At 41.5% G+C, this 27,098-nt stretch overlaps 1 protein-coding gene and 1 long non-coding RNA gene across 2 annotated transcripts in view; one reads left to right on the forward strand and one right to left on the reverse strand.

Annotated features, from left to right (window-relative positions):
• The first annotated feature begins 9,369 nt into the window (after window positions 1-9,369).
• LOC139023248 (uncharacterized) overlaps window positions 9,370-27,098 on the forward strand; it is a 288,962-nt gene continuing 271,233 nt past the window's right edge. The window contains exon 1 of the long non-coding RNA XR_011474396.1: window positions 9,370-9,588. This is a non-coding gene — a long non-coding RNA (uncharacterized lncRNA). The remainder of the gene's footprint in view (window positions 9,589-27,098) is intronic.
• Window positions 9,558-27,098, reverse strand: part of prima1 (proline rich membrane anchor 1) — a 72,380-nt gene continuing 54,839 nt past the window's right edge. The window contains exon 4 of the mRNA XM_023974524.2: window positions 9,558-14,281. Within this exon, the coding sequence (XP_023830292.1) occupies window positions 14,182-14,281 (100 nt within the window). The 3' untranslated portion in view covers window positions 9,558-14,181. The remainder of the gene's footprint in view (window positions 14,282-27,098) is intronic.

Consider the following 27,098-nt stretch of genomic DNA (forward strand, 5'->3'; position numbering starts at 1 on the left):
CTGTGTGATGAGTAGGAGAAAACGATTGTATTGAAAAACATTTTGCTGGACAACTGATGTAAATTATTGCAGAGAACTGTAAGGTTAGTAGTTATGTACAACGTATTTAGATCTTTCCGGAAATACTCTAAGTTAATTTACTATAGTATATTTACAGTATTCTAGCAAAATTCAATGGTAACTACTACACAAATCCCCGAAGGATACCACGTGTGTAGTAATGTATACTAAAGGTAAACTACCGCAAATTCTATAGGCAAGTACTATAGTATTCTATAGTAAAACTGTAGTATTGTTTCAATGTGGGGAACAGTCTGGTGGAATGGCCTTAACAGGTAGCATATTTGTCTGAAGTTGTTGTTAAGTATTGTTATTGTTGTGGTCGATGACTCACCAGCTTACCAATAATTGACCTCAACAAACATTAGTGATTATCTTTTGGTCGGGAATAAGAGGGACTGAGATGACACAAGATATCCTGCAGATTTTTTGAAAGGGAAATTACTTTATGACCTTGCCTTCAAGTGAAAAAATGTCCTTATAACATCCATAAATTTTGCATAACGTGTAGTGTCAATCCAGGTAGGACATCGAAAGGGTGGTTCTCCTACAGCCCCCACTGAAGTGCGTACATTTATGCTGTACACACACAGACCATCATACATGTAACACACAGACACACACACACAGACACACACACACACACACACACAACACACACACAACACACAACACACACCACACAGCCACACACACAATCCACACACCACACAAAACACACACACACACACACTACACACACACACAACACACACATCCACACACTCACAAAACACTCACACACACACACACAACCACGACACAACACACACACTACACCCAACACACACACACAATCACACACACACACCGTGCATGCACACTTGTTCGCTCGCACTCACTCACTCACACACACACACTAGAGACCCACACCGCACCCGATCTACCAACTACTACACTATCAGTCGTGCTATTTCAGCTTCTCACAAATATGAAGGTGTTCTATTTGCCTGCATCAGGACATCGTTCCCCTCCTTTTTGGAGCTTCTTTAGATACCTCCCATCTTAGTCTGGAGCTATTTCAGTTGGGTCATCCTGACGACTAGACAAGGGCCTCCCTCTCCCTGCTTCCCTCGGCCCATTTAAAGGCTGTCACTTCCCCTTTGGTTCCCGCGCCCATCCAGCCTCCCTGGCAGTGCGACCGATGCATGAGTGTTCCAAATGGCCCAGACCGTCTAATTGCATTATCCTCAAATGGCACATCTGAGTCGAAGAGGTTAGAGCATGGTTCAGAGCATTGCTCATTTGCATTCCTTTGGACGCTCTTGTTCTCTACTGTACCCCCCGATCCATCCCTTCATCCCTCTCTCCCTCCCTTCCTGACTCTATCACCACTTGCACAGATTTTGTACACTGACTGTGTCACTTGTGTGGTGATAACTTATGCAGTACATCACGTGTGCGTGGTCTGCTTCACCTGATATCAGATATGTGTGGATCATACATTTCTGAAATGTATGACAAAGGTCAGTAAATAAATATCCTACTTCCTGGGTATGATACATTTGTTCCTATTTCCTTCTCTGGTATTGGCTGACTTAACATAAGTCCATACAATACATGGGTGGGACCTAAATTCAAAATCATTCCTAGGCAAAAAGTTTGCTTTCATTTTAGAGGTATCCTGGTACACACACACACACTTTTGATTGGCATGCAGACTCGCAGCTGTCAGTTTAATTGACCTGCGGCGGCCCGTAATAACAAACCATCTTCTTGCCGAAGGCAGCCACATGATTGACAGCGAAGCTATCCTTCCACTGAGGAAGGAGCTGCGGGTATGACCGAGCAATCCATCAGCACTCCACGACTTTTGGGGGAAAGCCACAACGACTAATGAGGACGTGAATATTAAGTCTGGGGTCGGCTCACGTTGTTGACACTTTGCTGATAGGATGCTTGATTTGTTGTGCGAGGCGCAAAGCAGAAACACTGGCTTGGTWTAATTCTAAACTGCATGGCTGTCTTCTATTGCTTTGACACAGCTTAATAAAACAAATCCTTTACATCTAGGGAGTCCTGAATAAAAAAAACTGATTTGCCAGTTTTGACCAAAGGCGCGTTGGAGGAAGGAGTATGTTTTGGATAAGACCATTGGAAGTGAGAACATGGAATGTGCCATTTCCCACAGCATGAAACTATTCTTTCAAATCTAAAAGTATACAGTCAAGTCCCCTGTTTACCCTGCTGAAACATACAGCATAGACCAGCATAGGCTGGTGACCAGCATTCATTGTGTTTTCACTGGTGACCAGCCTTCATTGTGTTTCACTGGTGACCAGCCTTCGTTGTGTTTTCACTGGTGAACAGACTACATTGTGTTTTAGCTGGTAACCAGCCTTCATTGTGTTTTCGCTAGTGACAAGCCTTTGCTGTGCTTTCGCTGGTGACCAGCCTTCACTGTGTTTTTGCTGGTGACTAGCCTTCACTGTGTTTTGGACACTAGTGACCAGTATAAGCTGGTCACCAGCATACCAGCATATACTGGTCACCCGCAAAACCAGCATCAAGCTGGTTTACAAAGTGATGTCTAATTCCTATTGAAATCCAGCCTGAGTGGGGTAGTGACGTGCAGCTTATGAACGATTTGTTCTTTTTGAACTACTCTTTTTACTGACTCGAGAGCCATGATTCGTTTTTTCTGAGGGACACATTTTTGTCATTCGTTTGACCTGCTGGCTGCAATGAATTCTACAGCAGGATTAATACACAATCCTCCACACCGGAGATGTATTCCGACCAATAACTGGCTGTCAGATATGCTCTCAAGCAAAATAGATAATGCTGCAGGCTGCATAGAGAAGAAAAATACATGTTTAGAACTGATAATTGATCTCATTAATTCATGTCATTAATTTATTATTGAATGTTATGATGGACACATCTTTGTAGAACCAACTAGTCCGGTTGCGCCCACAACTAGACCTCTTTTCAAATGTACCAATAAATGATTGTATTTGTATGCCTAGCAATCCAAAATGTGCATTGTTGAAAAGCACGCTTTTACATCTCAGTCACAAATGACAGCACCAATAATCCCTGTATGGTAAAGAAGATGTGAACGAGAGCCTTGTAGAATCATGACTATTTCGAGTGCTCTGGGCATCAAATTAATCCAAAGAGTCAGTAAAAGGATCCAACCTTCCCATCACCAGAGTGGGGATAGCCAACAATCGGAACTTAAACCATCTAAACCAGAACAACTATTTCAGTGACGGGTGCAATAAATCAAACTAAATCGAACAGATTGGATTAGTTTAGAAAAATGTATGTTATTTCATTTTGTGTAGAATAAGATAAATTAATTGATGAATTAATCAATGTACATGCAAAAACACAGATACTGAAACAAACAATTCAAAAAATCTAACTGCAATACAGCATAGACAAAAATAAGGCTATTGGGGGGCACTTTGTCAGGGATGAGGGTAATATGCGTAACCATATTTCTTTTTGTTTTGGGGGGGGGGGGTTATTTACTGCTGTACCACCAGGTCTGTGGGCATGAGAGAGATTGGTCACAGATTTAATGGCAAGAATTCACTTCTGCACTTTGCTAAAAGTTGTCCAGAATCAAGTCAACAATCGTCCCATTATCTGACAACACCAGTGTGCATTAAGGCTTTGGGCATTTATTTGGGCGGAAGTGCATTCATATTTATGCAGTGACACCAGGTACAGTACATCTTTATTACCAATAACATACAGTGCCTTCAGAAAGTATTCACATTTCGTGTTACATCCTGAATCAAAAAATGATTACATTTAGATTTTTTGTCACTGGTCTACACACAATACCCCATAATGTCAAAGTGGAATTATACTTTTTATATTTTTTTTAACATTTATTAAAAATGAAAAGCTGAAATGTCTTGAGCTTATAGGTATTTAAACCCTTTGTCATGGCAAGCCTAAATAAGTTCAGGAGTAAAAATGTGTTTAACAAGTCACATAATAAATTGCATGGACTTACTCTGTGTGCAATAATAGTGTTTAACATGATTTCAAACACAGATTCTGTCACGACTCCTACCGAGGGTGGCTCCTCTTCCTGTTCGGGTGGCGCTCGGCGGTCGTCGTCACCGGCCTACTAGCTGCCACCGATCTCTTTTCCCTTTTCTGTTGTTTTTGTCTGATTAGTAACACCTGTTTCTTGTTTGGGTTTTAGTTGGGCTATTTAAGCCGGTAGGCCCGCCTGCTCTTTGTGCAGGCTTATTGATTTCCCACTGTGTTATTGTGTGGTAGTGCGTGTTGTTTTGGGGTTTTCCCTCCGGACTGGTTAGGTCCTGGTTTCAGGCATTTGTGTATGTGCGCCCAGTATCTTGGCGAGTACTATTTTTCCTGTGCATAATAAAGCGCTATTTCTGTACCTGCTGCCTCCTGCGCCTGACTCCGCACCCACTACGGCCAGTGCGTTACAGATTCCATCACAAAGAACAGAAAGGTTTTCCAATGCCTCCCAAAGATGGGTAGCTATTTGTAGGTGGGTAAAAAAAGACATTGTATATCCCTTTGAGCATGTTGAAGTTATTAAACTTTGGATGGTGTATCAATAAACTCAGTCACTAAAAGAAATAGGCGTCCTTCCTAACTTGTTGCCTGAGAGGAAGGAAACCGCTCAGGGATTTCATCATGAGGCCAATGATCACTTTAAAACAGTTACAGAGTTGAATGGCTGTGATAGGAGAAAACTGAGGATCAACAACATTGTACAGTAGTTACTCGACAATACTAATCTAATTGACAGAGTGAAAAGAAGGAAGCCTGTACAGAATACACATATTCCAAAGCATACATCCTGTTTGCAACAAGGCACTAAAGTAATCCTGCAAAAAAATAGCAAGACAAATACCYGAATACAAAGGGTTATCTTGCGGGCAAATCCAATACAACACATTACTGAGTACCACTCTTGTCACGCCCTGACCGTAGATAGCTTTTTATGTCTCTATTTTGGTTTGGTCAGGGTGTGATTTGGGTGGGCGTTCTATGTTCATTTTCTATGTTTTGCATTTCTTTGTGTTTGGCCGGGTGTGGTTCTCAATCAGAGGCAGCTGTCTATCGTTGTCTCTGATTAAGAATCATACTTAGGCAGCTTTTTCCCACCTGTGTTTTGTGGGTAGTTGTTTTCTGTTTTGTGTCTGCACCAGACAGAACTGTTTCGTGTTGTTCCATTTTATTATTTTGTCTCAGTGTTCAGTTTAAATAAATATCATGAACACTTACCGGGGTGCGCTTTGGTCCGATCCTTCTCATTCCGACGACGAACGTTACAACTCTATATTTTCAAGCATAATGGTGGCTGCATCATGTTATGAGTATGCTTGTAAACGTTAAGGACTGGGGAGCTTTTCAGGATAAAATATAAACTGAATGGAGCTAAGCACAGTCAAAATTCTAGCTTTCCACCAGACACTGGGAGATTAGTTCACCTTTCAGCAGGACAGTAACCTAAAATACAAGGCCAAATCGACACTGGAATTGCTTACCAAGAATTGGCTGAGTTACAGTTTTGACTAAAGTCTACTTGGAAATCTATGGCAAGACCTGAAAATGGTAATCTAGCAATGATGAACTACCAATTTGACAGAGCTTAAAGTATTTGTAAAAGTATAATGGGCAAATGTTGCACATTCCAGCGAATTACCCAGAAAGACTCACAGCTGTAATTGCTGCCAAAGGTGCTTCTACAAAGTATTGACTCAGGTGTGTGAATACTTATGTAAATTAGATATTTCTGTATTTCATTTTCAATACATTTGCAAAAATTATATATAATTTGTTTCACTTTGTTATTATCGGATATTTTGTGTAGATGGGTGAGAGAATAAAAAAAAAATCMATTTTGAATTCAGGCTGTAACACTACAAAATGTGGAATAAGTCAGGGGGTATGAATACTTTCTAAATGCACTGTATATCCACACACTCAAAATTTGGGAATGGTTAGGGTACATTGTTTTTAGACCATGCTGCCAAATATGCTAATGTGCCCCCACCAGCACATTGCCCCTACCTACATTTCAAAGTGCAGTGAAAGTATGGTAAACAACAATTCATTTTACAACAATAAAAYCTTAATTCAACTGTAAAAATACTGTATTTTTACTGCAACTCAGTAGCTGGTAACTTACTGTCAAATTACAGGTAATTGTTTACAGTGTCTGCCATTCGCACATATACTATATACTATAAGTATAACTGTAGAACCTGCAAATGGTCTACCTGGAACCAGGGGTTCTTCGTGACAGGGTTGGAACTCAAAAGGCTTCCCCTACAGGGACAAATCAAAGGGTTCTACATGGCTCCCCAAAGGGTTCCCCCATTAGGGACAAATGACATAACTCTGTAACCCGAGAGTTCTTCATGACAGGGTTCTATGTAGAACCCAAAAGGGTTCCCCTACAGGGACAAAATGAAGAACCCACGAGGGTTCCTTGGGAGAGGGTTCTAAAAAATCTAAGGGTTCTATGTGACACCCAAAAGGGTTCCCCAATAGGGACAAATTACGGAATATCTGTAGGTTCTAATCTTTTAATAATCTTTATCATACTCTCCAGCGGTGTATCAGGAAATTCAGGTTACTGACAACAGAGGTTGTGAGGTTGGCTCCCAAATAGTCAGAATTTTGCTGGTCTGCAAAACCACGGCCATCATTATCATATTTCTCAGCACACTGTACTGCAGTTTCATTTTTAGAAATGTTTTAGTGTCTGCGTTTTTGCATGTACACTGATTGATTGATTAATCAATTGTTGTATATTTTGCTACACAAAGATAAATAACATACATTCTTCTAAACTAATCCAATTGAACCCGTTACTGAAATGGTTGTTCTGGTTTAGGTAGTCTCATTTATACATTTTTTTTTATCCCTGGCAGTCATTCTGAATGCAGATTGTCCACTCTGGCTGAATTCCAATAGAAATTAAAGATCACTTTAGAAGCCAGCATATTGTGACTTGATGCTGATTTTGCTTTAGTTTATGCTGATCACCAGTGTCCAAGACACAGCGAAGGCTTGTTACCAGCAAAAGGCCTGAATATAATCAAATTATAAAACAACTATGAATGAACGACAATCCCCGAATGTCGTTCATAACACTATTTTTTGTTTAAAGTGACATCTCTTTGCATTTATCAAATGGCACTGTATGGATGCRGGAATTATTTTAGAGTGGAATAGCCTAGTAGTTGGAATAGTTTGTAAGCCTCACATGTAGCAAATTATAATATTAACTAAAATTATAGACCGTATGTACATTTTGTCTTGGGAACAAGAGCTGAGAAACATGATTTATTCCTTTCATAATCTTAAGAGAATGCGATTGCGTGTTTAGGGACCTGTTGTGTAGCCTAAACGTGCAATTTCTTTCAGCAACATAAAAGCTGACAGTATTTMATTTTCAACCACATAAAATACACCTTCCTAATATTGAGTTACACCCTCTTTTGCCCTCAGAACAGCCGGGAGCCCTAATCGGMCGCTTATGTTGCTTATGCCTGGAGCCGGCCAAGATTATACTATATTTAGAAGRCATATAAGTCATTCCAMGCCTTATTCATACAGTTTTGTTGAATAGGAAATACATCAAATGAAATATGTAATATTTTCATCATATTTGTACTGTGTACTTGAACTTGTGTCTTCTAAAGTGACTACACCTCAGCAATTTATATATTTTTTTAATGACCAGAAAGGTTTAAACCTTTCTTAGAGTATGCAGCATTACTAGTTATTGTTTACTGCCCTCTCATGATAAATAATTACTTTTGGGGATTACGTACATTACATTTTAGATTACGTTTAGTTACATTTAACTGGTTAACTCCTGCGACCTGTACAGGTTTCCTTGAAGTGCGTTAATGCAATCAGTCGTAAAGCAATACAAAGCCTATATTATAAGGAATAAAGCACACATAAAAAGCCTGTTGCAATAAATGCCTGTAAATAGAGGGCCTTGAGGACTAAAAGTAAATACCCACTGGGCACACACTGGCTGAATAAATGTTGTTTCCACGTCATTTGAATGAAGTTACATTGAACAAACGTGGAATAGACGTTGAATTGACTTTCTGTGCCCTTCCAACGTTGTGTTCATCAAGTTTTTCAGGGCCAAATCACAATTTGAGATTTTTGGGGGGTTTATTAAATCATGCATTGATATCAGTGAGAAATGTGCACAATGCGCTTTCAAAGAGTTGATCCCTGATTGATTGGAAACACAATGGAGTACAATCCCTCCAACAACGTTCCATACAGTCTTAGATTCATTGAGGAAGCAATATGGAACAAACTGACAATAGATCATATTCAATAGTACAATTTTATTGAAAACTAAAAAAAGTCAGCAGGTTGCAATTTAAATTAGTTCAATGCACAATATATATGTACAGTGGGGAGAACAAGTATTTGATACACTGCCGATTTTGCAGGTTTTCCTACTTACAAAGCATGTAGAGGTCTGTAATTTTTATCATAGGTACACTTTAACTGTGAGAGACGGAATCTAAAACAAAAATCCCGAAAATCACATTGTATGATTTTTAAGTAATTCATTTGCATTTTATTGCATGACATAAGTATTTGATCACCTACCAACCAGTAAGAATTCCGGCTCTCTCTCAAGCCAGCGCATGTCCAGGCCCGTCTGAAGTTTGCCAATGACCATCTGGATGATCCAGAGGAGGAATGGGAGAAGGTCATGTGGTCTGATGAGACAGAAAATAGAGCTTTTTGGTCTAAACTCCACTCGCCGTGTTTGGAGGAAGAAGAAGAGATGAGTACAACCCCAAGAACACCATCCCAACGTGAAGCATGGAGGTGGAAACATCATTCTTTGGGATGCTTTTTGCAAAGGGACAGGACGACTCTACCGTATTGAGGGAGGATGGATGGGCCATGTATCGCGAGATCTTGGCCAACAACCTCCTTCCCTCAGTAAGAGCATTGAAGATGGTCGTGGCTGGGTCTTCCAGCATGACAACGACTCGAAACAGACAGCCAGGGCAACTAAGGAGTGCCTCCGTAAGAAGCATCTCAAGGTCCTGGAGTGGCCTAGCCAGTCTCAGACCTGAACCCAATAGAAAATCTTTGGAGGGAACTGAAAGTCCGTATTGCCCAGCGACAGCCCCGAAACCTGAAAGATCTGGAGAAGGTCTGTATGGAGGAGTGGGCCAAAATCCCTGCTGCAGTGTGTGCAAACCTGGTCAAGAACTACAGAAAGTATGATCTCTGTAATTGCAAACAAAGGTTTCTGTTTACCAAATATTAAGTTCTGCTTTTCTGATGTATCAAATACTTATGTCATGCAATAAAATGCAAATTAATTACTTAAAAATCATCCAATGTGATTTTCTGGATTTTTGTTTTAGATTCCGACTCTCACAGTAGAAGTGTACCTATSATAAAAATGACAGACCTCTACGTGCTTTGTAAGTAGGAAAACCTGCAAAATCGGCAGTGTATCAAATACTTGTTCTCCCCACTGTATATATTTATTGTTTTGGTATGTGATGCATACATTGTGCAACAACCTTTAATTACTCAAATATACATTAATGGCTTGTTCCAGACACACAACAACATTTACTCAACTCAGACTGGTAGCATATCAACATTTTGTTTCTTAATATTTAATCCTATAAACATACAGTATGTTATTTACTCTGTACACACGATAAACAGTCAAGAAGACAAGTCTTAAATACTGATATTTACATTCATGCTATTTTTGTTATACTTATTTTGTACATTATAATACACAACTATGTTCATGTAGTGGAGTTAACCGTAGGTATGGGCTGTAGGTATAGACTATGCAATGAGTGTGTCCAGTATGGTTTCTTTTTTAGCATGAAATGAAGGAGGAAGGACAGCTTGGACATACAGACAGTTAGCTTTGTGTGCAAGATGATGATCTATGAGCTCTGTTATCATTGTATTTGACTCTTCTTCTGATATGAATAAATGTTGATTTTAATGTATGTTGAATTTCAGCATGTTAACCTATTATGACCCACTTCCCTACAGCCCACTAAAGCTGTGTATCCTTAGGGAGAGAGGGATTGGAAGAATCACTCTTCAGAAGAAATATAACTTTTTGATCTAACCACGGGCAGATCATTCGGGGGGGAAAAAATGATACACGTCAAAATGTTCCCAATGTTTACGTAGATTAAAGGGATAGTACAACCAAATTACAAAATGACATGTTTGCTTCCTAACCTTCCTAACCGTAATCAGTTTGCTTATGCATCTACTGACCACTATCGGCTTACAGCATTTTCCCATCAAATGCAATATTAGCAATGACTTCTAACCAAGTCAATGACTTCTCACCAAGTCATTGAGCTACACAATCCCTTTTTGGAGACTTTGGGATGATTTGAGCATGACATTTAATTCATGATGATATTGGGTACATTGACTTTGAGAAATAATCAACCATGTTAGCTACAAAGCTTTTAGGAAACACACCTTGAAAACAATGCAGTACCAGACATATTGTAGGTGGAGTAATTTACTGCGGTAGCTATTAGGGACCGTTCGAAAATTACTGCATGGGAGGGGGGGTCCAACTCGAGACGTCATTAACATTTTTTTTAAATGCACCCCCCTCCCCAACATAAAACATATTTTCACATGACCCTCCCCTTGTAATTGAAAATAATTAAATACCCTCCCCCTTCATTGAATTAACTCAAAATAATGATTACAACCCCAGTAATAGTGACAAAGTAGGCCTACCTCCTTAATACCATCAGGGGGTGTATGCATCTATCATCGTATTTGCAGGTCAGATTAAAAAAAGTTCCTTTTATAAAGACATTTCATGCAATTCTAGTCAATGTACATGACTGAAGATATTAGCAAAATATATTTTTTAATATCAGTTTTTCTGAGCTAATAGTCGTCGGGCCAGAACACAATATMATAGCAGCCCAATTCATAGGCCTACACTATTTTGAACACCATTTTGAACGCATCTGTTTAGTACATCACTAATTCAATGACAATAACATACTCATGTAGATAAACGGCTCTATTCAATCTGCATCGTGGAAGTTCAGCTTTACATCGTGATTGAAATTTAAAGGCAATGTTCACGGTAAACTCTGCATTCGTCAGCTCAATCGAAAATTACCTTTACATTTCTATCGCAGATTGAATATAGCCCAAAATGTCACTAGTGAATTAGTTTTGTAGCTTATGTCTATTTATTTGTGCGATGATTGGGGAAAAACAGGTAACCTACCCTACTTTTTATTAGCTCAAAACAATCAGCTTGGTTGCAAGAGAAACTGTCGCTCCCAAAATGTCCCAAAAGAAAGGCAGATTTAGAAAATAGAAGTTTCAGGGAAGAATGGACAGAGAGATATGTATTCAACTTACCACATTTCTCCGATGCTAAACCAGTGTGTCTTGTTTGCAACTAAACTGTCGCTACTTGCAAATAATTAAATCTAAGATGTCATATGATTCTAAGCATTGTAGCCTACTTGCCACCCCAGACAGARAAAATGTAAGCTTTAACTGCTGGCTGCTCTTCCATGGCTTAACCCAACAAGAGAAGGTCACAACCAYATCCCTAAAAACTGCCTGGGTTTAAAAATCTTCCCTTTTAGAGAAAGTGAATAGCTCAATTGGTAGCGACAGAGTTACACATTGTAGGCCTATTAGATTACTTCCCAAGCAAAGAAAAACTATATATATTCTCRGCTATAAAACCTCATAGCTCAACCTCTGAATGACAGAGACAACCCAAAGATATTCCCCATATGCACCGGAGTTGCGTCTTTGGGCATTTTGCAGCTTGTTTCTAGCATAAAGCATCGGGGAGAAAAACATTGTTATAAAGTCACTTTATATATGCAGAATCCGTTTTAATTTATTCCAAATCTTAAGCTAACAAGGGGTATGATTTTTGCCAGTTTCTTTAACAAGAAAGTAGGCTATGGCATACCCTCACATAGGCCTGCCCCTTCAATTCGAGCACTGGTTTTAACTTAACAGACCAAGCCATTCACGGACACAGAGGTATTTAAGGTGTGGTGACACTATTGGAGGAATTGGCCGACAAATCTATGGATAGCTTTAAATTTCGTCTGTTAAAACAGGTAGGCCTACCATATATTTCTTAAATAGGATGAAATAGGCTTCAACACAAAGATCTGTTGTTGTTAGTTAATTAGTTGAAATGAATTACTCAATTCAGCATAATTTCATCACCATGTGCTGTCCACCTCCTGATTGATTGYACCGTGGCTTCCGCTTCACGTTTCTGCACCACAAAGCTTTCATGGAAGCACTCGAACATGTTGTTTTGTGGCCTTTGGAGAGGTAAATATCAAAGRTACGAGTGTGACGAATATGAGCCCAGAGCCGACGGCGGCAACCAATGTGGGTACTGTGGCRTAGGCTAGTGTATAAGGATGGGTAAAGCAGATGGGTAAAGTTTGCTAGGATGGAATAAATTATATAAGAAAACCTGCAAAACAGCAAATGTAAACCAGGGGAAAAATGCAATACCCTCCCTTGTGCCAAATAAAAATCGACACAACCCTTCCCAAAGCAACAAAAAAAAGTTACACACCCCTCCCTTATTTTGGAGCGCCCCTCCTGCGCAGTAATTTTATAACTGTCCTTTAGATATTTATCCAGTAGACTATTAGGGTAGAAACTGCAGGTTAGCCATTAATGAAATGCTGAACCCTGGCTTTGTTAAGGGTGGAAAGCCCATAGGCAAAGCTAACATCCAAAGTCTTCAGTGCATTTAAAAGGTGTAGGTCATTAACCCAAATCCAGAAGACTGAATCCTGGAGCCAAACTTTACAATAGAGACTTTGACAAAAGAGAAAAACAAGTACAGAATGCATTTTTGGGTGAAACATATACTTACACAAAAAAAAAAAAAAAAGGTTAATTCTACCTTTCTTAAAGGTAGACTCAGCAATATTGCATCATCATACACAGCGGGGCAATAACAAACGAACACACTTGAAAGACTGCCGCTATTGGCTCTTCCCGATTTGAGCCCCCTCTTGAGGCATGCCCACATTTCTGTAAGCAGGAAGTCGCTCCGCTGTGCATCATGATGTCATATTGCTAAATCCACATTGAATATAGCCCCTGTAGAAACTCTTTGAATCACATATGTGTATTTCTATGGGCTGAATTCTCTCATTGATTAATATAGCCTAGACATAGTGTAGTACACATACTACAGAAATTCAAATGCAGATCTGCGTCGGAAAGCACTAAACAGAATCCATAACTGATCGGCMTTGGACACTCTCATGTCCTATTTTCATAATAAGGAAACAACCCTTGGGAACATATCTCATATCCTTTCAAATTGCATAGTCAGAGACCAAAAGCAATACACTGAACTCTTCACGATGACAGTTCTTCTTTTGTCATATTTTGGTGTACAGACCACTGCAATCCTTGTCCATCAACATGGTTTTGTGTTTCAAGGAGAATGTCAATTAACAAAAGGCTGATTTGTGCCTCAGTCATCAGGAAACCTTCAGAGGCAGGAGAGGAAGGGGAAGGGGGGGAATAAGACAATGAAATGTGGAGGGTTGCGGGAAGTGCAGAAAGAGAAAGACAGAAATCATTGCATTCAACAGAAAGTGCATGCGATATTTTTATCCTCTGTATTTCGTGTCGCTTCTGTCCACTTAGGGGTCTCCAAGGTGATGTATGGACTTACAGATTTGGCCAATGTGCTGGCAGCTGTTATCGAGTGCCCGCTAGACATCGAGTCMACTCTAGACGAGCCATCCCGTTAAGGCTTCCAGTGCTAAGCCCTCAAGCCCTGCGTGTGAAGGAGTCAGCTACTGAGTTCCAAACCCGGATTAATATCTTTATCAATGCTATTCTCTTTCACAGACCTATTTCGGCCAAGCTCTCTTTCATATGTTCCCACAATGGCCTGAAGCATGATTTGCTGTTGGATTGCAAGTTCATACTCTCCCTCCTACCAGCCCCCCTGCCTTCTCAAAGTCAAGGAGGTCTTCTTGTAATTTCTAGTGGTTTGGGGTTGTGGTTGCCGTGATCCTTCTATCTGGGCACTTCCTACACCCCTGTGTTGTTGGTGTCCACCGTCTTCTTGCTGCGCGAGCTCATGGCGTACTCCCCTCGGCTTGTTCCATTCTCCTCCTTCCGTAAGGGTTTCCTATGACACAGGTGACAAAAATAATCAGATGTCAACATGTGAACACTACTGCTCCTGTGATTACATCTGATGCATACAGTTGTTCTATGTATTGCGCCTGTGTCCTTTAACTCCCTTGTTGGTTCATTTGAAATCAATTGACTCTGAAGAGTATATCCACATTCATGGTAGAGAAGACAAGCATTGGCCAACGGATCGCAAGTCAAAAGTGAAATGTGCATCACCCTCCACAAGCTTCAAAGCATKTATGCTTACTACACAAGTGGGGAGAATATTATTTTGACTACAGATGGATACAATGAAGCTAGCAATCTAGCTAGATAGATAGGTTCAAATTGTTTACAATTACTTATAGCTATTAGCTTACTATTACTGCAGCTACAGCAGCTAGCTAGCCTGCCAACTTAGAGACATTACTGTGCAGCCGTATTCATCGACCTGGCTAAGGCTTTCGACTCTGTCAATCACAACATTCTTATTGGCAGACTCAACAGCCTTGGTTTCTCAAATGATTGTCTCGCCTGGTTCACCAACTACTTCTCTGATAGAGTTCAGTATGTCAAATCGGAGGGCATGTTGGCAGCCTCTATGGGGGTGCCACAGGGTTCAATTCTTGGGCCGACTCTCTTCTCTGTATACATCAATGATGTCGCTATTGCTACTGGTGATTCTTTGATCCACCTCTACGCAGACGACACCATTCTGTATACCTCTGGCCCTTCTTCCACTGTGTTAACTAACCTCCAGATGAGCTTCAATGCCATACAACTCTCCTTCCGTGGCCTCCAACTGCTCTTAAATGCAAGTAAAACTAAATGCATGCTTTTCAACCGATCGCAGCACGCACCTGCCTGCCCGTCCATCATCACTACCCTGAACGGTTCTGACTTAGAATATGTGTACAACTACAAATACCTAGGTGTCTGGTTAGACTGTAAACTCTCCTTCCAGACTCACATTAAACATCTCCAATCCAAAATTAAATCTAGAATCGGCTTCCTATTTCGCAACAAAGCATCCTTCACTCATGCTGCCAAACATACCCTCGTAAAACTGACCACCCTACCGATACTCGATTTCGGCGATGTCATTTACAAAATAGCCTCCTACACTCTACTCAACAAATTGGATGTAGTCTATCACAGTGCCATCCGTTTTGTCACCAAAGCCCCATATACTACCCACCACTGCGACCTGTACGCTCTCGTTGGTTGGCCCTCGCTTCATACTGGTCGCTCCAGGTAATCTACAAGTCTCTGCTAGGTAAAGCCCCGCCTTATCTCAGCTCACTGGTCACCATAGCAGCACCCACCCATAGCACACGCTCCAGCAGGTATATCTCACTGGTCACCCTCAAAGCCAATTCTTCCTTCGGCCGCCTCTCCTTCCAGTTCTCTGCTGCCAATGACTGGAACGAACTGCAAAAATCATTAAAGCTGGAGACTCTTACCTCCCTCACTAGCTTHAAGCACCAGCTGTCAGAGCAGCTCACATATCACTGAACCTGTACATAGCTCATCTGTAAATAGCCCATCCAATCTACCTCATCCCCATACTGTATTTATTTATTTTTCTTGCTCCTTTGCACCCCAGTATCTCTACTTGCACATTCATCTTCTGCACATTCTACCATTCCAGTGTTTAATTGCTATATTGTAATTACTTTGCCACCATGGCCTATTTATTGCCTTACCTCTCTTATCCTACCTCATTTGCACATGTTGTATATAGATTTTTTTTCTACTGTATTKTTTTATAGAGATTTTTTTCTACTGTATTATTGATTGTATGTTTGTTTATTCCATGTGTAACTCTGTGTTGTAGTATGTATCGAACTGCTKTGCTTTATCTTGGCCAGGTCGCAGTTGCAAATGACAACTTGTTCTCAACTAGCCTACCTGGTTAAATAAAGGTGAAATAAAAAAATATTTTGCCAGCAACACTCGTCTTACTAGACAAGGCTAGCTAGTTGGCTAGCCATGCACAGAATACTACATATAGCCTATCAAATCCATTAGCATTCTAACAAATGCTAGCAAGGAAAGTAGCCAAACTGGATGGAAGTGAGCAAACCTCAGTCAACCAATCATACCATCTGACACTACTCTGCAGAATCTGCAGTTTCAGAAATGAGGAGGTGTGTCACATCTTCCATTGCCCTCCACTAAAGCCAATGCGCACATCACTTGTCTTTTCTACCAAAAATCTGTCTGAAGATCTTGAGATCAATAGTTAATAGAATCCAAGCTACTGTATACCTACTATTATGTTGAAAAGCTCTGTGATTAAAACAAAAAGCACACAGGAGTTGGTTACGAAAGCCATTTAATATTATGATTGTAGAGGAAGGCCTATCTAAACCACAAACATACTATTGTGTAAGTTACTGGCACAAGGATTTAGTCCGAGTTTAATGCATGTGACACATTAAACTCATCTAATCAAAAAATATATATAATGGTATCTAAATGAAAAATGTGACAAACACACTTCTCCCAAGAGGTATACTTCCCTGCGGATAGATAAGACGTAAATCCACACAACAGCTTTCATTTGTAAATATGAATATAAAATGGCCACCAGCGTTTAAGAGCTTAGACCTGGAGAGCTTAGAGCTGGGCCTGGTATAATGCAGCCAGTGAGCAGTATATTGCAGTGGCTGATTCACAGCTGCTGAGGGTCATCAAAGTGAGTTATCCTGTTCTCCAAATGACTTTCTGCCGCCTTTAATGGCCCCGTGAGCGAACACAGTGGCCTCCTTCCCTAACTCAACCTACCCATCCTGTCGCTCCCCTAATTAAGAGATCCAAGATATGTGACCCTTTCAGGCAAGGACCCAAATAACTCAATTATGGGTCCCTGCAGGGATGGCAAGACTGGGCTTGATCAATGTGTCCAGGAGGTCCTGGGAGGGCTCTGTGATCGTTCTCCCCATAATGTCACTTTTAGATGATGTGGACCGTGGTGCTGTGTCCATAATGGTAACAGACAAATAAGATGGACATACAGATCTCTATAAGATCCCTTGGCTTTTTCAACCTGAATAAAGTCTGGATATGCTGTTTGCTTTTTCAGGGAAAGACACTGAAAATGGCTATATCAAATCAAATCAAATTGTATTTGTCACATACACATGGTTAGCAGATGTTAATGCAAGTGTAGCGAAATGCTTGTGCTTCTAGTTCCGACAATGCAGTAATAACCAATGAGTAATCTAGCCTATCAATTTCACAACAACTACCTTATACACACAAGTGTAAAGGAATTAAGAATATGTACATAAAGATATATGAATGAGTGATGGTACAGAACGGCATAGGCAAGATGCAGTAGATGGTATCGAGTACAGTATATACATATGAGATGAGTAATGTAGGGTATGTAAACATATAAAAGTGGAATTGTTTAAAGTGGCTAGTGAGACATGTATTACCTCAAGATGGCAAGATGCAGTAGATGGTATAGAGTACAGTATATACATATGATGAGATGAGTAATGTAGGGTATGTAAACATTATATGAAGTGGCATTGTTTAAAGTGGCTCGTGATACATTTTTCCATACATTTTTCCATCATTAAAGTGGCTGGAGTTGAGTCAGTATGTTGGCAGTGTAACCGATGTGAAATGGCTAGCTAGGTAGCGGTGGTGCGCGCTAGCAGCCTTTCAGTCGGTGACGTCACTTGCTCTGAAACCTTGAAGTAGTGGTTCCCCTTGCTCTGCAAGGGCCGCGGCTTTTGTGGAGCGATGGGTAACGACGCTTCGTGGGTGACTGTTGTTGATGTGTGCAGAGGGTCCCTGGTTCGCGCCCTGGGCGAGGGGACTCCATGAAGTTAAAACTGTTACAGCATCAGCCACTCACTTTAACAGTCTGATCTTTTTCAGTCTCTCGGTCCCTGCTTTGATGCACCTGTACTGACCTCACCTTCTGGATGATAGCGGGGTGAACAGGCAGTGGCTCGGGTGGTTGTTGTCCTTGATGATCTTTATGGCCTTCCTGTGACATCGGGTGGTGTAGGTGTCCTGGAGGGCAGGTAGTTTGCCCCCGGTGATGCGTTGTGCAGACCTCACTACCCTCTGGAGAGCCTTACGGTTGTGGGCGGAGCAGTTGCCGTACCAGGCGGTGATACAGCCCGAYAGRATGCTCTYGATTGTGCATCTGTAAAAGTTTGTGAGTGCTTTTGATGACAAGCCGAATTTCTTCAGCCTCCTGAGGTTGAAGAGGCGCTACTGCGCCTTCTTCACCACGCTGTCTGTGTAGGTGGACCAATTCAGTTTGTCCGTGATGTGTATGCTCCTCATACGTAGCTGTAGTGTGAGACAATCCCCTTTGTTGGCATTATAATTTTCCGCCCCATACTTAATCAGCATTATGGAGGGTGAGGTATCTCAACTTTGCCTGGTGACGGTTTTGGGATACAAGGCCTCGGTCTGTCTGAAACCCTTAAAAACAAACTACTGGGAAACTTTCTTAGTTCTGAAGCCACTCAGCCCATACACATTAATCCAGTCACTTTCCCCACTACTTATCTGGGGTAGCACCTCTCTCAACGTTTCAGCAATGGTCGGGAATGCTTTTGCTCATTTGTAGTGATACTGTAAAAACAATCTGGGTCCCTCTGGGATGGGTGGATGAGACACGTCCTGTAGCCAGGCCATCTGTCCTGCAAACATGATTTTGATTGAATATGGCCCATCCTCAAGGACTTGAGGATGTACACTCATGAGGGGCATAGTACCATTTTCTGTTTATCATCAAACATCACAATCGAGTGATGCGCGCACATCCCGACATCAACAGGCTCTGTAGCAGGATAGCTAACGCTGGGACCTTGACAAACTTAACAGTGAGCGAGTGACGACCATGAAAACATGCAACACTGATGGCTATAGCTATGTTCAACAATTATATTCTTCTTCTATTACCCTATTTGTGATATTTTACTTTGCCTCGCTCGATTGCTAGGTAATCAATCCTCTGATGACATCTGTAATGTTGTAGACGATAAGCATGTGATTACATGTTAGTTAACTTGCACGAGCTGCATTTGAAATTGCATGTGATCGTATCCACTGCTAGGTACACAAAGAGGTTTCGGAGTTGCGCGTGGAACTTTTCATGTTACGGACAGGAAATGGGTCTATACGAACGAGCATCCTTTACGATGCCAGAAGAAACTATTAGCAATCTTTACGATGAGCTAACTGTATTGTTCAAATACAGTAAGCTCAGTCAGCCATTTAAAAGGTCAAATCTTTTGTGAGGAGACAATCTTTGCAGACCGCAACAGCCTCCTACCCTTTCACTCCCTTCTTCACACTTAAGGCATGGTACAGTACCAGAGACTGACGTTCACAGCAAAGAAATTCACAGCACACAAATTGAGGGCCCCAGATGCTTTCAAACATACTCTGCTGCTACAGGCTACCATGCCATCCAAGGGTCATTACCCTAAAACATACACCAGGGTCCATCAGAGAAGACAACATGGATCATTGCTGAATATGAGTCGGGGCACGAAACTCCCAGTCTTTCATTGTCAAGGCTAACGCTAATTCCTTATGCTGACCATATAGTCATTCAGTAGCAGCGGAGTTAGTGACACAACCACATAATAAATATTCAAGTAGAAGCCATGGGTCTGTGATTCATTTACTATAATCACACCATCACTCCTGTCCCTCTGCTAGTAAGCCCTCTGTCTTTTTCAAGGAGTCATCCTGAGCAAGTGAGCGAATGAGAACTATCAAGCCCAAAATGGCTGCTGAGGGGGCCGAAAGCCACTCCACTGTTGGTTGTCCCCTCTTCAGTTACAAAGTAGAGTCAAATGTTGTAGGGCCTATATCATAAGTTGAAAGTCAATGTGCCTCTGTTAGAAGTAGACTAAAATGCCTGATCTGTTTCAAAAGAAGCCATTTATGAGCCAAGTTCTTTCTCAAGATGAGTAGGCTATAGGCAGCAGTAGAAGTTCTGTAGTTATTTTGATGGCTGTAGTAGTTTTTGTTGTTTTGGCCACTGGTCAAGCCATACCCATTGTAACTGGCTGCTCTGTGGTGTCTCTCTGCTCAGGGCCTTGGGGCCTTACATAACGTGCCAGGGGGAGAGTCAAGAAATGAGCTTTCAGCAGAGTCGCTGCGTCACTCCTTTCATTTGGGCTGACTCAGCTGGCAAACACGCACAAACACGCACGCACACACACACACTCAAACCTTCCTCTCCTCCTTTCCCTGACGGACAGCAAAACCTTGAGACTGAAGTCCTAGCAGTGACCAGACCCTTTCCCATGGTCCTTAAGAGGACTTGGCGACTGCCTTGGTTGACTGTGTGTGTGTGTGTGTGTTTTCACAGGGAAGTGGTAAGGCAAACATGTCTTCCAGTCACAGCACTGACTTCAATCACCATTACCAGCAAATGGAGATCAAGTAAACATTTACAAGTACAGCACTTCTTATCTCTATGTACACAATGATACACTATGCAGTAAATACTACTGTGACCCAAAACAGAGACTAATGTTTCCTGGAGCTTGAATGTATAAACATTTCCAGCAATTAAACAGACGCAACTTTGAGCGTTACTCAAATATAATTTTTTCACAGCAGCATAAAAAGGAAAAAAAGCATAAAAAAACCTGACAGCATGACACATTCAGGATAATAATTGAAATGTAATCTTGGTTAACCCAGAACTAAAGTCTTGTGTAATTGGTCAGATGCTCAATTAAGTTCTGGGTCCATATGTGTTAAGAGAAGAGATAAGGAATCGTAACGAAGAGCACCGTACTCTCTCTTTGTGATTCACGCTAACACCTGTGAAATCGTGATTTGTCCAAAGCACCGGAACTAATGCTGCTCGTTATCACACGCATCCCGTTGTATCATGACAGATCTACGGTACCATTTATGTTTATGTACTGTAGGACGTCCACCAGAGATTAGTTGAAATTGAAATTGGGATATTGATATGGGTGAACTGTAAAACACCTCTCAAAGTGTGAGTTCAGGAAAAGTTCAGGAGTACAGCAGCATGTTTTTTGCAATATAATGGTAAATTCCAGAACTTCCAGATCAACTTTTATGACGTGGGTGTCCACATTTAAATACATTTTTGAGCAGACAAATCTGTGAAAACGCTGTTCGTCCATATTTTGCAAAAACTGTTTAAGATGGTTTTCTTGTTGAGAAGACATAATATAATCATATTACAACCAACTTGACCAACCAACCAGGGAAAGATGTTATATTATGGTTGTCTATTTTGATCAAACAAAAATGACATCAATAAGACGTGTCAGATTTGCCTTTTGTGCTAGATCCCTTCCTTGTCTTGACCTTGGCTCAAACCAGGTGGCTCGAAACAACAACACGTCATACTCAAGGAGTACAGTCCTACCACTGACCTAGAAAACCCAGTGAACTTCTAGGTCTCAGGGCGGGTGACGTCGTCACCACACAATGTCTGCTACTATGGCGCACACCGCTAACTACAGATAACTGCCAAAATAAAGGAAACACTTGAGTAAATGAGGGATAAAAAGAATACAGTACCAGTCAAAAGTTTGGACACACCTACTCATTCAAGGGTTTTTCTTTATTTGTACTATTTCCTACATTGTAGAATAATAGTGAAGATATCAAAACTATTAAATAACACACATGGAATCCTGTAGTAACCAAAAAAGTGTTAAACAAATCAAAATATATTTCTTATTTGATATTCTTCAAAGTAACTACCCTTTGCCTTAATGTCAGTTTTGCACACTCTTGGCATTCTCTCAACTAGCTTCACCTCTAATGCTTTCCCAACAGTCTTGAAGGAGTTCCCACATTTGCGGATCACTTGTTGGCTGCTTTTCCTTCACTCTGCAGTCCAACTCATCCCAAAMCATCTCAATTGGGTTGAGGTCAGGTGATTGTGGAGACCAGGTTATCTGATGCAGCACTCCATCACTCTCCTTCTTGGTCAAATAGCCCTTACTCGGCCTGGATGTGTGTTGGGTCATTTTCCTGTTGAAAAACAAATGATAGTCCCACTAAGCGCAAACCAGATGGGATGGCGTAACTCTGCAGAATGTTGTGGTAGCCATGCTGGTTAAGTGTGCCTTGAATTCTAAATAGATCACAGACAGTGTCACCAGCAAAGCACACCCACACCATCACACCTCCTCCATGCTTCATGGTGGTAACCACACACGTGGAGATCATCCGTTCACCTACTCTGCGTCTCACAAAGACACGGTGGTTGGAACCAAAAATCTCAAATTTGGACAGCTTTCCACTGCTCATGTTTCTTGAACCAAGCAAGTCTCTTCTTCTTATTGGTGTCCGTTAGTAGTGGTTTCTTTGCAGCAATTCGACCATGAAGACTTGAGTCTCTTCTAAACAGTTGATGTTGAGATGTGTCTGTTACTTGAACTCTGTGAAGCATTTATTTGGTCTGCAATCTTAGGTGCAGGTAACTCTAATGAATTATCCTCTGCAGCAGAGGTAACTCTGGGTCTTCATTTCCTGTGGCGGTCCTCATTGAGAGCCAGATTCGTCATAGCGCTTGATGGTTTTTGCGACTGCACATGAAGAAACTTTAAAAGTTCTTGAAATTTTCCACATTGACTGACCTTCATGTCTTAAAGTAATGATGGACTGTTGTTTCTCTTTGCTTATTTGAGCTGTTCTTGCCATAATATGGACATCGCATTTTACCAAATAGGGATATCTTTTGTGTACCAACCCTACCTTTTCACAACACAACTGATTGGCTCAAACGCATTAAGAAGGAAAGAAATTCAACAAATTAACTTTTAACAAGGCACACCTGTTAATTGGGGCGGCAGGTTAGAGCGTTGGGCCAGTAACCGAAAGGTTGCTAGATCGAATCCCTGAGCTGACAAGGTAAAAATCTATTCTGCCCCTGAACAAGGCAGTTAACCCACTGTTCCTAGGCTGTCATTGTAATTAAGAATTTAAATAGTGGTTAGAGCATTGGGCCAGTAACCGAAAGGTTGCTAGATCGAATCCCCAAGCTGACAAGGTAAAAATCTGTTCTGCCCCTGAACAAGGCAGTTAACCCACTGTTCCTAGGCTGTCATTGTAATTAAGAATTTGTTCTTAACTGACTTGCCTAGTTAAATAAAGGTTAAATAAAAAATGTAAATGCATTCCAGGTGACTACATCATGAAGCTGGTTGAGAGAATGCCAAGATGTGCAAAGCTGTCATCAAGGCAAAGAGTGGCTACTTTGAAGAACCTCAAATATAAAATATATTTTGATTTGTTTAACACTTTACTATATGATTCCATGAGTGTTATTTCATAGTTTTGATGTATTCACTAAAAATAAAGAAAAACCAATGAGTAGGTGTGTCCAAACCTTTGACTGGTACTGTATATTGTAGAAAGCAGGTGTGGTTCCTGAGTTAATTAAGCAATTAACATCCCATCATGTAGTGTATAAAAATTCCCAGTTGCCCAATAGAGATCCAGACACTTGAARAATCTATGCAAAGGCGCATTGAAACGGTTCTGAAGGCTGGTGGTGGCCCAACGCCCTATTAAGAGACTTTATGTGGGTGTTTATTTTATTTTGGCAGTCACCTGTAGCTAGCAATTATAGCCGCAATGTGTTGGTGAGTTTTTTCCTGCCCTTTTAGTCTGTAATTTACTGTGTGGATGTACACTCACATTTCACATGACCTACAGAGTATCCCTGGACAGGGAACTCCTAACCAATAAGGCCACTCTAGTATTTATATTTCTATGTCCCCCATCCTAGCCTGGCCCAGTTTGGAATGTGCTGTGCTAGCTCTTCCCCTTCTCTTTAGAAATGTAGTCGCTAGCACCTGCAATCCCCATCCATCCACATAAGACTTGGAGTGTGTGTGTGTTGTATGGTAGAGCGTTGTGCGTGCAGGATGGCACCATGGGGATGTTTCATTGCGGAGCTGAGTTCGTGGCCAAAAATAACCCAGCTGGCCCCCCTTGTAGGGCCGCACACAGACGGGCCCTCAATGGGCCCTCGGCTCTGGCCCCTCAATAATAGATAGTGTGTAGTACACACATGACAGGTGGCTCATAACACATTGCAGGTAGACATAAATATTTCAAGACCCTTTTACGCAAGCCTCTCACTTTGTAGAAACCGGATGGACTGTGTTTGTGAGATTGTGTTTTCGCAATATTTGTTTTTTTACATTTGCAAAAATACTGTCTTTGGCGGTTGCTCCGGTAACAAGCAAGCCCGCATAAAAAAGTACTACAGTTTACTATAGAATACTATAGTACTTACTATATAATTATATAGTATTCTGCAGTATACTGTAGAAAACTATACTAAACACGGCAGTATCCCTCGATTGCGTAGTGCTTACTAAAAGTTTTTGTAGTATACTGTAGAATACTATACTCACAATGTAGTATACCTCGATCGTGTAGTGCTTACTATATAATTTTGTAGTATGCTGTAGAATACACTACACACTGTAGTATTGACCCTATCCCCTCCTCTCTTCTCCAGACCATTTCCGGAGACCTTCTCCCTTACCTCACCTCGCTCATCAACTCATCCTTGACCGCTGGCTACGTCCCTTCCGTCTTCAAGAGAGCGAGAGTTGCACCCCTTCTGAAAAAACCTACACTCGATCCCTCCGATGTCAACAACTACAGACCAGTATCCCTTCTTTCTTTTCTCTCCAAAACTCTTGAACGTGCCGTCCTTGGCCAGCTCTCCTGCTATCTCTCTCAGAATGACCTTCTTGATCCAAATCAGTCAGGTTTCAAGACTAGTCATTCAACTGAGACTGCTCTTCTCTGTGTCACGGAGGCGCTCCGCACTGCTAAAGCTAACTCTCTCTCCTCTGCTCTCATCCTTCTAGACCTATCGGCTGCCTTTGATACTGTGAACCATCAGATCCTCCTCTCCACCCTCTCCGAGCTGGGCATCTCCGGCGCGGCCCACGCTTGGATTGCGTCCTACCTGACAGGTCGCTCCTACCAGGTGGCGTGGCGAGAATCTGTCTCCGCACCACGTGCTCTCACCACTGGTGTCCCCCAGGGCTCTGTTCTAGGCCCTCTCCTATTCTCGCTATACACCAAGTCACTTGGCTCTGTCATATCCTCACATGGTCTCTCCTATCATTGCTATGCAGACGACACACAATTAATCTTCTCCTTTCCCCCCTCTGATAATCAGGTGGTGAATCGCATCTCTGCATGTCTGGCAGACATATCAGCTGTCTCTTATACACATCTAGATGTGTATAAGAGACAGACTCTCCACTCCTCCCAGAGTGCTAAGAACCTTGGCGTGATCCTGGACAACACCCTGTCGTTCTCAACTAACATCAAGGCGGTGACCCGTTCCTGTAGGTTCATGCCTGTCTCTTATACACATCTAGATGTGTATAAGAGACAGCTGGATTACTGCAACTCGCTGTTGGCTGGGCTCCCTGCCTGTGCCATTAAACCCCTACAACTCATCCAGAACGCCGCAGCCCGTCTGGTGTTCAACTTTCCCAAGTTCTCTCACGTCACCCCGCTCCTCCGCTCTCTCCACTGGCTTCCAGTTGAAGCTCGCATCCGCTACAAGACCATGGTGCTTGCCTACGGAGCTGTGAGGGGAACGGCACCTCCGTACCTTCAGGCTCTGATCAGGCCCTACACCCAAACAAGGGCACTGCGTTCATCCACCTCTGGCCTGCTCGCCTCCCTACCTCTGAGGAAGTACAGTTCCCGCTCAGCCCAGTCAAAACTGTTCGCTGCTCTGGCACCCCAATGGTGGAACAAACTCCCTCACGACGCCAGGTCAGCGGAGTCAATCACCACCTTCCGGAGACACCTGAAACCCCACCTCTTTAAGGAATACCTAGGATAGGATAAAGTAATCCTTCTATCACCCCCCCCCCCCTTAAAAGAGTTAGATGCACTATTGTAAAGTGGTTGTTCCACTGGATATCATAAGGTGAATGCACCAATTTGTAAGTCGCTCTGGATAAGAGCGTCTGCTAAATGACTTAAATGTAAATGTAAATGTAGTACCTTTCAGTCAATACCGTTTTTCTCAATCGCGTACAAGCAATCTGTGGATCTCTGTTGAAACATATCTATAGCAGAACAGCACAGTTCAAATGCTCAAATACATTTACAGAGCTTTTTTTGCATTAGTACCTGACTTGCATATCTTAGACCAACATTTACAAAACTTTAAATACAAATCTCTACAGTGATTACAAAATTCACTGTTAAGTGTTCTGTTCACAGAATATAACACATCGCTTTCATCAAAAGAGAAATGTGTGCAATTGTGATCACTGTTACAGAAAATCTGTAAAATATTTCTGCACAAAATTCTAAATCATTACTGCGCAAAATTCTAAATCATTCTATCAGTGTCATACCATGTACAATATATGGAAAGAGGGGATTGTCATTGTTATGATTTTTTACAATATTGCGGAAATACTGAGATGCAGAGAATGCAGGTGGTCACTTCTAAGTAACTTTGGGTTACTCCTAAGTCATCATCTTCAACATTGTGGGTACTGTTGCTGTGCACCAATGGAAAGTCTACAGAACAATGAGCAAACCAGCCCTTGTATTGAATACATGGAATAGGATTGTGATGATACCGATGAATGAATCCTGCAGACAATGTGCTTTTAATTTAAAACAATTATCAGGAACACAACTTGATTTGATGTGTATGAAATAGTTTGTTTGACTATGCATAAAAGGAGAGTATTGCCCATAATTCTGCACCTTTGGATAGTTATTCTTCCAATTATGATCATCATGATTTAGTGACTGCAAAGAAAATGTATTGATCT

The sequence above is a fragment of the Salvelinus sp. IW2-2015 genome, linkage group LG28 (assembly GCF_002910315.2).
Source record: "Salvelinus sp. IW2-2015 linkage group LG28, ASM291031v2, whole genome shotgun sequence".
Taxonomy (NCBI): domain Eukaryota; kingdom Metazoa; phylum Chordata; class Actinopteri; order Salmoniformes; family Salmonidae; genus Salvelinus; species Salvelinus sp. IW2-2015.